The 14,940-nt window shown below is 38.4% G+C and overlaps 1 protein-coding gene across 4 annotated transcripts; it reads right to left on the reverse strand.

Annotated features, from left to right (window-relative positions):
* Positions 1–1,063: 1,063 nt before the first annotated feature.
* Positions 1,064–14,081, reverse strand: zbtb49 (zinc finger and BTB domain containing 49). Of its 4 annotated transcripts, none has more exons than XM_062063814.1 (8): positions 13,989–14,081; positions 11,949–12,135; positions 6,261–7,240; positions 6,142–6,188; positions 5,909–5,982; positions 5,600–5,682; positions 3,262–3,423; positions 1,064–3,181 (listed from the first exon to the last, which is right to left on the reverse strand). In XM_062063814.1, exons 2-8 carry the CDS (start codon positions 12,098–12,100, stop codon positions 2,487–2,489), a joined length of 2,193 nt encoding a protein of 730 aa, XP_061919798.1. In that variant the 5' UTR covers positions 12,101–12,135; positions 13,989–14,081; the 3' UTR covers positions 1,064–2,486. The 4 variants fall into 4 exon arrangements, with proteins under 4 accessions (XP_061919798.1, XP_061919814.1, XP_061919806.1 ...); XM_062063830.1 differs by having other exon boundaries at positions 14,013–14,043; XM_062063822.1 differs by having other exon boundaries at positions 13,926–14,002.
* Between the last annotated feature and the right edge of the window lie 859 nt (positions 14,082–14,940).

The following is a 14,940-nucleotide window of genomic DNA, read 5'->3' on the forward strand; positions in this document are numbered from 1 at the left end:
TTCCCAGGTAGAAAAAGACACACTTGAAATGTACATTTTAGCAGACATGTTCCCAGGGAGCAAAAGACACACTTGAAATGTACATTTTAGCAGACATGTTCCCAGGGAGCAAAAGACACACTTGAAATGTACATTTTAGCAGACATGTTCCCAGGGAGCAAAAGACACACTTGAAATGTACATTTTAGCAGACATGTTCCCAGGTAGAAAAAGACACACTTGAAATGTACATTTTAGCAGACATGTTCCCAGGGAGCAAAAGACACACTTGAAATGTACATTTTAGCAGACATGTTCCCAGGGAGCAAAAGACACACTTGAAATGTACATTTTAGCAGACATGTTCCCAGGGAGCAAAAGACACACTTGAAATGTACATTTTAGCAGACATGTTCCCAGGGAGCAAAAGACACACTTGAAATGTACATTTTAGCAGACATGTTCCCAGGTAGAAAAAGACATTGATTCAATGTTGGTCTGATTGTTTGGGATTGAGGTTGAAAAATCAGTGTTGATTCAAAGTTGAATTACTGGTACAATTTCAACGATTGACTGACAAAGAGACTACTTTGCCACGCTTCTTGTTGAATGACCATAAATAGAGTAATAAAATGATGATTTTTTTAAGGAAGCGTTTAAAAAAACTAAAGGAAGGTTGAATTGTTCCAAATATATTTGTATTGTTAACATCCACTGAATAATGCAATGCATGGTTGAATCAATGTTAGAATAGATTGGAAATTCAATGTTAATAGCATCATGAATCACGGTTGATTCATTGTCAAAATTGGTCAGGAATTCAACGTTATTTCAACGTTGATCATAACCTAGTTGAATCATGGTTGATTCATTGTCAGAATTGGTTGAAAATGTAACGTACTTTCAATGTTGACGTCTGACCAAATCTCAATTTTGATTCAATGACTTTTTGCTCCCTGGGCATTATTTGCACAAAGTATTGGTATCGCCAAATTCTACTCAGTATCGGATCAAAAATAAAATCGCTGGTATCGCACATTAGAGACTACAACATGAGAAGAGTATTTTCCTTTTTTTATTCTCCAACAATATATGCATCATATCAGAAGGCAAAATATATTTCCAACAATTTGAAGTGCAGTGCAATACCAAAAAGTTCATTTGTTTAGTTTGCTACTAAGATGTGCTGCATAATGTGGTTGTGATTAGGAAACTGCAGAGATTGATATTTTTCTATTTGGCCTCATGTTTTATTGGATGATAATCCAATAAAATATGCAGGGCATAGTTCTGAAATGATGCCGTTACACAGTTTGTCCAGTAGAGGGTGCTCCTCCACAACAATAAGGCTGACTGACAGACCCTCACCTGTGCGTGGTCATGAACTTCAGGTAGTGACCAGAAGAGCAAGAACAAGCGACCAAAACGAGTTCTGGACTAACCCCTAAGGCGGAGGTCGGCAACCCGCGGCTCTTTAGCGCCGGCCTAGTGGCTCTCTGGAGCTTTTTCAGAAATGGAAAAAGATGAGGGAAAAAAATAGATGTTTTTGTTTTACTATGTTTTCTGTAGGAGGACAAACATAGATAGATGTATAGATAGATAGATGTATAGATAGTACTTTATTGAATCCTTCAGGAGAGTTCCCTCAGGAAAATGAAAACATGACACAAACCTTCCTAATTGTTAGAAATCCCACTCTTTATATTAAACATGCTTCACTGATTAGAAACTATTTGGCGAGCACTGTTTTGTCCTACTAATTCTGGCGGTCCTTGAACTCACCGTAGTTTGTTTACATGTACAACTTTCTAAAACGTGTTTTATGCCACTCCTTTTTTGTCTCATTTTGGCCACCAAACTTTTATTGTTGTGCGTGAATGCACAAAGGTGAGCTTTGTTGGTGTTATTGACTTGTTGGAGTGCTAATCAGGCATGTTAGGTCAGTGCATGACTGCAAGCTAATCAATGCTAACATGCTATTTAGGCTAGCTGTATGTATTCATTACACATTACGGTACATCATTATGCCTCGTTGGTAGCTATATTTGAGCTCATTTTATTTCCTTTACTTATGTCTTCTGTAAATGTAATTTATATTTGCATGTTTGATGACACATTGTGTGCCATGTTGTTCCAGACCACAGCAAATGTTACCCAGCTTGCAGAGATTGTACAGTTTCCTTTAACTTGGACACACACATGTATACCTTTGGCCATTCTAAAACAGTCATTTGTAGGAGTTCTCTCACCCTGTGAGAAGCCTCCATTTTACTAATGATTTCAAATGTGTACAATAAATATTACATTTCAACATTTCTATCAACAAAGACTTGCGTCAGCCTGCGAAACACGGTCATTTTGATAGTAGGCTAATATAGACACTTACATCATCATAACACTTATATAAGGCTTTTCATTTTTTGCGGCTCCAGACAGATTTCCGGTCTAATATGGCTCTTTCAACATTGTGGGTTGCCGACCCCTGCCCTAGGTGACAGACAGAAGTGTTATTGATCCATGTCGTTATCGTTGTGCAAAGTCTTCATGGCAAGGCCCCACAGAGTCACGCTGGATGTAAAGTTGCCTTCACTGGATCTGTAAGAGCCACAGTTGGAGCGAGTGGCCCCAGTCAATGGGGCACAGGGACTGTCCTGGTAGGGTTTGCCCACCAGTCCTCTCCCAATCTCACCTCCCAGAGGTCCGTTTTCCACATAGGGCCCATACACCACCTCTGGGGATAGGTGGGCTTTGGGCAGCTTCATGTGATCCGAAGCAGGCAACCTTTCCTGGTGGGAGGCTGAGAGGAGGTGATGGTGGACCAGGGTGCGCAGTTCTGGAAGGGAGCTTGAAGCTGGGCTGAGCTGGATGTCCAAAGGTGGAGGAGTAGGTGTTGAAGGCTTCTCAGGTCCAGTGTGAGGCATCAATGCGGGAAAAGTCTGCTCACTTGTGGTGACATTGTTCAGACAGACACTTTTGGTAAGACAGACACTTTTGGTAAGGGGCGTGTCTACGTCTGCACTACCAGTCTGGTCCGAGGTGACGGCGCCATCAGCCGGCGCACCCTTGCAGTGCATGTTGCTGTGTTTCCTCAACATGGCCGAACGGGTGAAGCTTTTTCCACAAGTGGTGCAGAGGTATGGTTTCTCTCCAGTGTGGGAGCGGATGTGACGCTGCAGGTCCCCGGAGCCGATGAAACACTTCCCTGCGCAGGTGTGAGATATGGCGTGGTGATGAAGTACAAGAATGAACGCCTGGCTTTTCAAAGACCATGCGCGCACCTACCGCATGTGGGACAGCTGTGTGGTTTCTCCCCCGCGTGGCAGGCTTTGTGCTTCAGGAGTTTCCTGTGCGTGTTGAAGGATTTTCCACACTGGTCACAGGTGAACATCTTGTCTGTGGCGTGGGTCCTCTTGTGTTCTTTCAGGTTGCTCAAGTTGTTAAACCCTAAAGGACATTTAGTAACGTTGTCATATTCCATACCCATCATCTCAAAAGCAAACAGGACATAAAAGTTCTTCAATGGGATTATGTCCTGTGCATATAAAACACTTCCTGGTGGTATATTCACAATGTATTGCTTTGGCTCCGCAGTCATATTTTCAACTGTTTGCAGATTGCAAATGAAACCACACCCCACCCTCTCCAAATGTATCAATTTATCTTTTGAAAAGGTACACTAATTCTTTATATTTCCTGAAGTCGGCAATGTTATATTTTTCCTGACAAGGTTGAAGATAAACTTCATGAACATAGATTCACCCGGTCACAATATTCAGGAAGTAGACCTGCTGCATCAATTCAAAGAGTGCATTTAAAAAAGTGGTTTTTAACAGCATGAATGTTTCTTCATGCCACCATTACTTGAAAATATGACTTTATATTACCCTTTTTTGTTTCCTCATAGCTTTTTGTTAAGATGACCTATTATGCAAAACCAACTTTTCTCACCTGTTTGTGTTTTTGGGATCTGCATGAGTCTTGAAAATGTGAAAGGAAAACATGTAGATATTTATAAAACAATCTTGCCTTCCAAACGGGTTGTCAGCGGATATCTCAATATTACCCAAAGATCTTTGCACAACTCTGCCATTATAGTCCGACGCTGTTATAAGTTCCTTCTTTTTCTCTAAGCTCTCGTTGTGGGGCAGACGGGCTCGTACATGGACATGGATCTTTCGCTGTTGCCATTTCTAATATAAAGTAGTGTATAGTTTGAACTTATATCTGTCAGTAGACTCGCTACGGAAGTGCTAAAGACTACAACAAAGATGACGGGGAGAAGACACTGTCCAAGTGGAGGCACGTAAATAAGAGCGCCCACAAAAGGGTGCATCCTGAAGAGTGTCAGAAAGTGAGTTGAAGAAGATGAGTAAAACATCATCTATGCAACATTTTGAGCAAACATTACATGTTATGTAGACCACAAGGAAGTCTTTTACATTTACAAAAGGCTTGTCTAAATATGTCAATCCAGCTCACAATGACATCACCACTGAGTCAGCTGCAAAAAAGGCATCCAAAACTGCATGCATGCTCGCGCCAAAATGACGCGTTGGCATTATTTAACACAAGTATCCAACTTTGTAACAACATTTAGGAGTCAGAAAAGACTCAATTCATCATAAGTTGCCTTTGAGTTTTGTGCAGGATGTAAAAACATTTAAAAACTTTTTTTTTACTTATTTAAACTTACGTCTGAATATATAAAATATCAAACATGTAATGTTCTTTTTTATTTGGACTCTTTGGAAGGCATTTTCATCATTTAATGCCACATTATCATTATTATTGTCATCATGCAAATTAGACACATTGAAAAGTGACAACTGCTTGACATTTACACAAAAATACATGTTTGCTATTTTTGTTTTAGGACTCAAGTTGATTGAGAGATTTGAGCAAAAAAGTGAAAAAAGTGTTTTTATGTCCTTAATTAAAGCAGCAAACCTTTCGAGTGGTGGGCCGCATTGGGCTTAAAGAGATCGTCCAAAAGCCGACTACATGATTAATAACTATGTATGTAAAAAAAATACAAATAAATAAAATATCATTATAATATAATGGATACATAATTAATAATTGTTATAATTGGTTGTTAAGAGTATGTGAAAATACTTTTGTGACAAGCTCCTTAAAGTTTTGTAATCCATCAGAAATATCAAGCAGCTAAAATGCGGCAAACACGGATATGTGGAGAGTCTTTTGCATTTTCCCATCATCCCTTATAAAGGCTTTCAATGTTTGGACTTGTTATGCTGATTGGAAAGTTCAATGAGCAGGATGTGTTACGTGTGACCATGTTTGTTGAATTTGTGTGCTAGTTGAATCTTTTTTCCTGCACCTTGACTAGGGAAGGTTGTTTGGATTGGGTCATATGAGTAAATAATGTGCATAGTTTGACATTGATGTACAATTAATAGCCACTGACTTGAGTTACTTTCGTAAGCCTTCAAATGGCGATAAAAAGACAACTATCAGACCGCTAAAATACAGCAAAACATGAGTGAAAGAACAAAGAAGTCAGCCTTTGTTCTGTGATGTTTAAAAGATAGGGCATGAAATGATGCATCTTGTACATCTCTTTGAATAGAAAATGCTTGTGTTTGGAGAGATGGCTCACCTCGACCACAAATATCACACAGGTGGGGTTTCTCTCCTGTGTGGACCACCTTGTGACGGTGGACGTCACCAGACGCAGTGAAGCTGGGGAAAGAATATTCAATTCATCCAAAAACAAAAATGACCATTTGTTGCTTGGAAATCCTTCACAAATGTATTCTACTAATCCTATCTGCATATTTCACAGAATTGAGGGCAAAAGTTTGAATTGATTTTGGACTTCTCTCTTTAAAAAAAATCTTTGTTCCATTCTAAAAAAAAGAGAACCTTTCCAAAATCATGAAGATGTATTGAAATCTGAGATATTTACCTTTTGCCACATAACTCACAGATATAAGGTTTCTCTCCAGAATGTCGTCGCAGGTGTGTCTGTAAATTGCCAGCCTGGGATCAAAGAAGCCAGTCTTACAAACAGCAATGCACATGAGTTGATGGGTTCCTACCTGGGAGAAGTTCCTTCCACAGATATGCAAATGAGTTGATGGTTTCCTACCTGAGAGAAGTTCCTTCCACAGATATGCAAATGAGTTGATGGGTTCCTACCTGAGAGAAGTTCCTTCCACAGATGTTGCACTCGAATGGCTTCTCGCCTGCAGCCAAGCAAAAAAGCCTGGTGGTAAAAATGAAAGTGATAGTGACACGGGTGATTGTGGACACTTTACCTGTATGTGATCGTTTGTGCATCTCAAGGTTGCTGGGGTGTTTAAAGATCTTCCCACAAACGTTGCAGCAATATTTATGTAGCGTTTGCTGCGCCACACTCGGCACGTCCTCCTGGTTCACCGGCGAAGGTCTGGGTATTTCAGCATCTGATGGGGTCTTAGTTGTGTCTTCCCTTTCAGCGACAATATCTTCAGCTTCAATCTGGACCTCTTTGGAGCAGCTAAGGATGGGCTCGCTGACGGGTTCTGCCAACATTTCCTCCAAGGCCTTCTGAGCGCGTAAGTAGTTGTATTTCTTTAGGTAGACGGTCTTCTTTGGACGCATTGGCTTATCGAGCATGGAGTCTGCCTGGTCAGCGTTTAAGCTATCGGAGGGTGTCAGTGCCGAGACGTGGCTCTTGTCAAGGGCCAAGGAAGAATTGTTGGGCTGGACTGTGTTTGAGTGATTTTCTCCCTGGCTAACCCCGAGATGACACTGGGACTCCTCCACCACAACTGAAGGGCCCGGGCTCTGACTGGAGGCCTGAATCTCTTTGAAGTACTGCTTACTGTAGAAGTTGCGGAGCTTATAACCATGGACTAACTGCTTTTCTACAGGTGCCTGGTTGCAGCTGTTAGGCACAGAAACCGCCATTCTTCTGGCTTGCTCCATGAAGCCGGGCCTGGGTACTTCAGAGGGACAATGGAGGTGGACATCATTGGGCAGGCTGCTCCCTAGGAGGCAGTCGTGTTCTGAAGTCAGCATACCAGGCAGAGAGAAGGATGGCATTTCCACCGGCTTGAGGAAGGTGTTACACATGCTTTGGACGTTAGGGACTTGCAAACATTGAGCGATGTCAAGGAGTGCCTGCACGTTGTCCTGGTTGATGTCAAGATGGGAGGTGTACATGTAGTCCAGGATTTGGCCGATGCCGCCCACATCCTGGATAACCAAGTTGAACACTTCGTTTTTCTGACTCGGGGAATTCTGGAATAAAGACCTGGAGATATCAGAGAAGCAAAAAGACTTTCAAATCTTGACTTTAATGTGTAGTGTTTACCTAATCAACTCATGGATAACTAAAAAAAGCAAGATGCTAGAGATGTGTCATTGGCGGAAGAGTAATAAGTCTTTTGTTGGCGAGTGGTTATTTAATTGCTAATTGCCCACACTGCCTTCGTATGCGCTCCACTGGACTGTCTCAAAAAGTTGTTGTTTTAAAGGAGATCTGCACTTTTTGGGGGAAATGATGCCTATCATCTACAATCATGACAGACAAGAACAGACTCGTCTTTTTTTTAGGATTCTAAAGATTAAAAAAAACTTGCAAGATGCGGCTAATGGAATCCCTTATGTTGCCTTCAAAAAACTACAAAACCCTCTATCAACATTTTATATACATGCTGTAAGTATAAAGTATATATGTATACACACACATATATAGTATAATATATATCTATATATATATCTATATCTATATCTATATATGTATATAGATATAGATATAGATATATGTATACATATGTATGTGTGTATATATATTATATATATGTGTAATATATATATAATGTGTGTAGTATATATCATAGCAGTCTGTCGGGCGTCTATATACATGTCGGTAGTATATATACATGTATACATATATGTGTGAATGTGTATAAGTATATGTGTGTTTATGTATATGTGTGTGTGTGTATATACAGTATACACACACACATTTGTATACACTGTCCAGCTCGCTGTACAAACAAAGCATGAAATGTGGGCTAATACTTTACAGATACTGTATTATCATGTTTTTAGTCAGTACAGATTGCTGTCCCATCACATTGTGTTGTGTATTACAAAGTAAAAGCCACTCTTATCTTACAGCTAATGCCACCGCAAGGAGATATGTTACTATGCTAGAAAAAGTTTCTCAGTGTTTGCTCTTATAATACCAGTGTTCAATGTTGCTACAGCTTATTGTACCAATACAAAACGTGAATCAAGTTGGCACTTTTTCCATGCATATTTAAAGTGATTCGCTCTAGTAGGGCTAAGCGATATGGCTGAAAACTATCACAATGTAAGTTTTTTATATTTGTCGATATCATGGTTGATATTTTCTGTGACCTTTAGAAAATATGACCCAGGAGAAAAATATATTAAATGTTAACATTTGTATTTCAAATTTAACCAATCCCCTTAGCTACAGAGAAAAATAAACACAAACATGGAATGCTCACTGCTCCCCTCACCTCCCAGGGGGTGATCAAGGGTGATAGGTCAAATGCAGAGAATCATTTTGCCACACCTAATGTGTGTGTGTGTGTGTGTGTGTGTGTGTGTGTGTGTGTGTGTGTGTGTGTGTGTGTGTGTGTGTGTGTGTGTGTGTGTGTGTGTGTGTGTGTGTGTGTGTGTGTGTGTGTGTGTGTGACAATCATTGCTACTTTAACTTTAACTTAACTTTTAAACACTTATTCAATATAAAATTCTAAAATCACAAGCAAACATAATCTCTTAAAATAAAGTGCAAAAGTAAGGAATATGTAAGAAATGCTTAATAAAGGGTAACAAAATACTGCACAATGTGACAATTTAAACAGAGAAACCTGAGAACTATTTTTTTGCTGGTTTACTGCCAGGAAGTTACGTGGTGTGGCGTTGAATTTTAATTTATGTGATACAGTAATTAATATTAAAATATTATTGCACCAAATTATTATTAAAAAGTAGCACATCTGTTATATTTTGTTATTTGTTATAGTGTGGCGTTGAATTTGAATTTATGTGATAGAGTAATTAATATTAAAATATTATTGCACCAAATTATTATTAAAAAGTAGCACATCTGTTATATTTTGTTATTTATTATAGTCCTGCACTTTAGTTCCAACCAGTCCAAATAGGGAACGGATGAGGGTGAAAAAAAAGCTGAGCGTGGCGAAGGCCTACAGGCTGTTTTTCAAAAAGTATTCACACATATTATCTAATGTATTCGCTCTCTGCAGCACTCATTTTCACTTTCTTTTCCCACTCCATGCAGAGAATCAACAGCTGTTAGGCGTGTCCCTACCATTGTTCACCGACCACTTCCTGTTTTGCTAGGTTACTGGACCGCGAGTGCCTTTGTTCATTCAACCAACCATGCTTCATTCTTTCCGGTTTCTTCCGACCAAAAAATATATTTATCGAACACATTTTATATTGGTATCGATTAAATGTCTTTTACGATATATATTGATATCATTTTGTAGGCCCAGTCCTAATTTAGTGGCAGAACGGATCGCTCTAATTAGCAGCATTGCTCGCCCAGAAAAAGCCGATTATAAAATTAGAATGCAAAAATAAACCATTTGTTCTTGTCTCTTATAGGGATCGTGAACAAAAGTAAAAAGCAAAATTGCAAAAAAAAGTGCAGTTCCCCTTTAAGTAAGTAGCCTAGTTTAGGTTTACACACACCGGGTAGGGATTCACTTTATTTATATATGGTGCACATTTTTACTTGTATTATATTTTATACACAGGGTATTAGCAGACCTGGGCAAATGAAGGCCCGGGGGCCACATGTGGCCTGTTAAGCTTTTCAATCTGGCCCCATTCCCAAATAATTGTTTAAGATGTAAAGTGTAGCTGCCATTATGATGTGCACTCACTGTACTAAGTCTTTCAATGCTTGGAATCTGCATGATATACTAGTTACTATGCTCATCTAATTAGTTACTATGCTCATCTAATTAGTTACTATGCTCATCTAATTAGTTACTATGCTTATCTAATTACTTACTATGCTCATCTAATTAGTTACTATGCTCATCTAATTACTTACTATGCTCATCTAATTAGTTACTATGCTCATCTAATTAGTTACTATGCTAATCTAATTAGTTACTATGCTCATCTAATTAGTTACTATGCTCATCTAATTACTTACTATGCTCATCTAATTACTTACTATGCTCATCTAATTAGTTACTATGCTCATCTAATTACTTACTATGCTCATCTAATTAGTTACTATGCTCATCTAATTAGTTACTATGCTCATCTAATTACTTACTATGCTCATCTAATTAGTTACTATGCTCATGTAATTAGTTAATGTGCTTATCTAATTAGTTACTATTGTCATGTAATTAGTTACTATGGTAATGTAATTAGTTACTATTGTCATGTAATTAGTTACTACGTTATGTAAGTGACAGCAGGTCAGAGGAGGCACCAAGCAGTGTGGGTGGGGAGTGTTTCCACAGAGTGTTTCCAGAGTGTGAAATGTGGGTGTCAGGGACAGACGTGGAAGGAGATTTTCACAACCAAGTTGTAAAGTTTAGTGATATATCACATATATCACATTGTAGGTGGTTTTTTTTACCATTCATGTTCATATTTTGCTGTGTTTGTTGCATTTTTGTTGTGTTTGGCTTGATTGTTAAATATGTGTATGGAGAGGGGGTGTGACGTTCATATGTTGTCAATATTCAGTGTTTTATCCTTCATAGTTAATATTGTAACATTCTTTATTTTCATGTACATTCTGGCTCTCATTCAGTAAAAACATTTTTTATTCCATTCTGTCTTTTAAGGCGGTCTGTCATAATGTTTTTAGCTTTCAATCAGACATTATTGTGAGGTTTTGTATTAGTGTTCCTAAAAATCCTATATACCGGCCCCCAGACACATTTTTTCCTCTAAATTTGTAAGCTGACTCTGGCCAGATCCTTGCAGTTGGCTGAGCTCCACACAAGGGTCTGGGCTCGAAGACATTGCAAACTCCTTCCAAATAGCAAAAATAATGAACCAATCAGGATCGCCATGAATTGATTAACGTGGGCCCCGACTTAAACAAGTTGAAAACGTATTGGGGTGTTACCATTTAGTGGTCAATTGTACGGAATATGTACTGTACTGTGCAATCTACTAATAAAAGTCTCATGACCATAGTAAGTAATTTCATAGATGTGACGTGTTTGATTGAAACAACAATGCGCTGCGTCGTGTGCTGACATTGATTCTGCTATTGCAACTGTTTTGTCCAAACTATCCAATATTAATTCTTTAAAAGATGAACAGAGAAGGGTTTTGAAGGCATTTATCACATACAAGGATTTTTTTTTTTACAAGGCCCCGCCTTCTGAAATACATCTCCTATTGAGAAGTCCCAGATCAATGTGTGGAGATCAGCCAACTACAAGGATCTGGCCAGAGTCAGGTTACTAATTTTAGCCCCCCGAATCAAAATAATTTCCCAGGCCTGTTCTTGAGGAATTATTTGTAGACTACTTTTGCTTGAAGGTTATTTATAGCCTACATTTTATTGTACCACAGAATTTCATAGGTGGGAGACAATTCTGATTAAGGATTGGGACAAGGGTTCACCTAATGATAACACCAACCTGGATAAAATTATATTAATATTTTTACAATATTTGCCACAAGAAGAGTATAAATTGGTGAACATTGGAATTATTCAGATCCAAATCTTGTCTTTCTAACAGTGAATATTTTCTGACAAAATTATAAAGAAAATAACTATAATAAAAGTCTTTTGAACGGCTCTTCAACATTTTGAGATTATTTTCAGATGGCATCAGTGACTTTAATGAGAGATGCAATAAATAGCATCTTTTTTTTAACATTTCAAACATGATCTAAGACCTCTGTTGGTGTTGCCCATGGCATTGAGTAGATCACAAGTGATGCATGCCAATACAGTGCATACGACATACCTGAAATAGGAGCTGAAAGCAGCGAGGACATTTTTGTGGGCTTTGAAGCAGACTCCCTTGACCACCAGCATGCAGTCACACAGCATGCCCTGAATCCTTTGCTCCTGCAGCTGCTGCAGCAGGTAGGAGCTGTGGCTGGAGAGTGTGTCCATGCCTAGAAGCACTCCTTCATCACGCACTTATTAAGCTGCCAAAGAAAGACATGAGTCCAACACTGATGGGAACATCAAAGTTATTAAGCTGGCCAAAGAAAGACATGAGTCAAACACTGATGGTAACATAAAAGTTGTTAAGCTGGGCAAAGAAAGACATGACTGATGGTAACATAAACAAGAACATGCATTATCCTGCTGTAGCCTACACATCATGATGGTAACATAAAATTATTATTGTCCTGCTGTAGCCTACACATCATGATGGTAACATAAAATTATTATTGTCCTGCTGTAGCCTACACATCATGATGGTAACATAAAATTATTATTGTCCTGCTGTAGCCTACACATCATGATGGTAACATAAAATTATTATTGTCCTGCTGTAGTCTACACATCATGATGGTAACATAAACACATTATTATCCTGCTGTAGTCTACACATCATGATGGTAACATAAACACATTATTTTCCTGCTGTAGTCTACACATCATGATGGTAACATAAACACATTATTATCCTGCTGTAGCCTACACATCATGATGGTAACATAAACACATTATTATCCTGCTGTAGCCTACACATCATGATGGTAACATAAACACATTATTATCCTGCTGTAGTCTACACATCATGATGGTAACATGAACACATTATTATCCTGCTGTAGCCTACACATCATGATGGTAACATAAACACATTATTATCCTGCTGTAGTCTACACATCATGATGGTAACATAAACACATTATTATCCTGCTGTAGTCTACACATCATGATGGTAACATAAACACATTATTATCCTGCTGTAGTCTACACATCATGATGGTAACATGAACACATTATTATCCTGCTGTAGCCTACACATCATGATGGTAACATAAACACATTATTATCCTGCTGTAGCCTACACATCATGATGGTAACAAACACATTATTATCCTGCTGTAGCCTACACATCATGATGGTAACATAAACACATTATTATCCTGCTGTAGCCTACACATCATGATGGTAACATAAACACATTATTATCCTGCTGTAGCCTACACATCATGATGGTAACATAAACACATTATTATCCTGCTGTAGCCTACACATCATGATGGTAACATAAACACATTATTATCCTGCTGTAGCCTACACATCATGATGGTAACATAAACACATTATTATCCTGCTGTAGCCTACACATCATGATGGTAACATAAACACATTATTATCCTGCTGTAGCCTACACATCATGATGGTAACATAAACACATTATTATCCTGCTGTAGTCTACACATCATGATGGTAACATAAACACATTATTATCCTGCTGTAGTCTACACATCATGATGGTAACATAAACACATTATTATCCTGCTGTAGTCTACACATCATGATGGTAACATAAACACATTATTATTCTGCTGTAGTCTACACATCATGATGGTAACATAAACATATTATCCTGCTGTAGTCTGCACATCATGATGGTAACATAAACACATTATTATCCTGCTGTAGCCTACACATCATGATGGTAACATAAACACATTATTATCCTGCTGTAGTCTACACATCATGATGGTAACATAAACACATTATTATTCTGCTGTAGTCTACACATCATGATGGTAACATAAACATATTATCCTGCTGTAGTCTGCACATCATGATGGTAACATAAACACATTATTATCCTGCTGTAGTCTACACATCATGATGGCAACATAAACAAACACATCAAGCACAAACAGCTAGCGTGCTAACTACGAAGTTTGGCTACAAAACATGCAGGCCAAATTGACTGAAATGCCGTAGCGCCAAATCTTACTAGTTATCGTGTAGAAATAAGAGATAACTTAATGTCGGCTTGATAATGTTGTGGAAGACATACTTGATATTGTTGTGGAAGACATACTTGATACGCTTTTCACCAACTCTTGTTATAGGGATTTGGGGCTACTTCCGGGTACAGAATGGCTTCCGGGTACAGTTTTAAAAAAGAGAAGCACCAAAGTATTTTTGATAGACCAAAATTAAAATCATCTGTTGTTTATTGGTATGTCATGTAAAAAACATATATTTAAATGAAGCCCTGATACATTTTTTAAACGTATTGTAGAGGGCCAGAACATTGTTTTGGCACAGGTGCGCACACACGGGATACTATTGGTGAAGGACACGTCCGGCGTCATAGACATCTTCTAAGGGTACACAGCATGGAGCGCTACTGCCTACTAGCGCTGACGAGACGCGTGGCCGCCATCTTGGAGTGGTGATCCGCTCCACTCAGTGCAACTCATTTGGCAGGAGCATAAACATAAACATATATAAACACCTGAAAGTCTTTATATCAGCTAAAACCACCAATCTGTTTCACTGGATTCAGAATAAATGCAAATTATGTCTTACCCAACAAGGTTAGTATTTGAGTATTGTTACTTGAAGACTTATTCCTGGTTACAATTATACTGTTAAGAAAGTATTGTCTTATACTTTGCCTAAAATGAGAATGCATCATAATCAGTGGCGGCTGGTGGATTTTGTTTTAGGTGGGGCTGAAAGTTTGTGAACCAAACCCCTGTAGGGGGGTCATCCTCCCCCAGAAGATTTATTTGTGATGTTCACATACAAATGAAGTGTTCTGGTGCATTCTGACAAAATAATAAAGACAAAATAGAACATTTCATAGGTTTGCAGAGAACTATATATATATAATATGCACATGCATGATGCCTTCAGTGATCATTTATTTATGATCATTTATTTCTACTTTATGTTATTCAAATATGACATTTTTAAATGTAATTAATTTTATTGACAAGCAATTCTATTATGGTCATACT

This window comes from Entelurus aequoreus, linkage group LG01 (assembly GCF_033978785.1).
Source record: "Entelurus aequoreus isolate RoL-2023_Sb linkage group LG01, RoL_Eaeq_v1.1, whole genome shotgun sequence".
NCBI lineage: Eukaryota > Metazoa > Chordata > Actinopteri > Syngnathiformes > Syngnathidae > Entelurus > Entelurus aequoreus.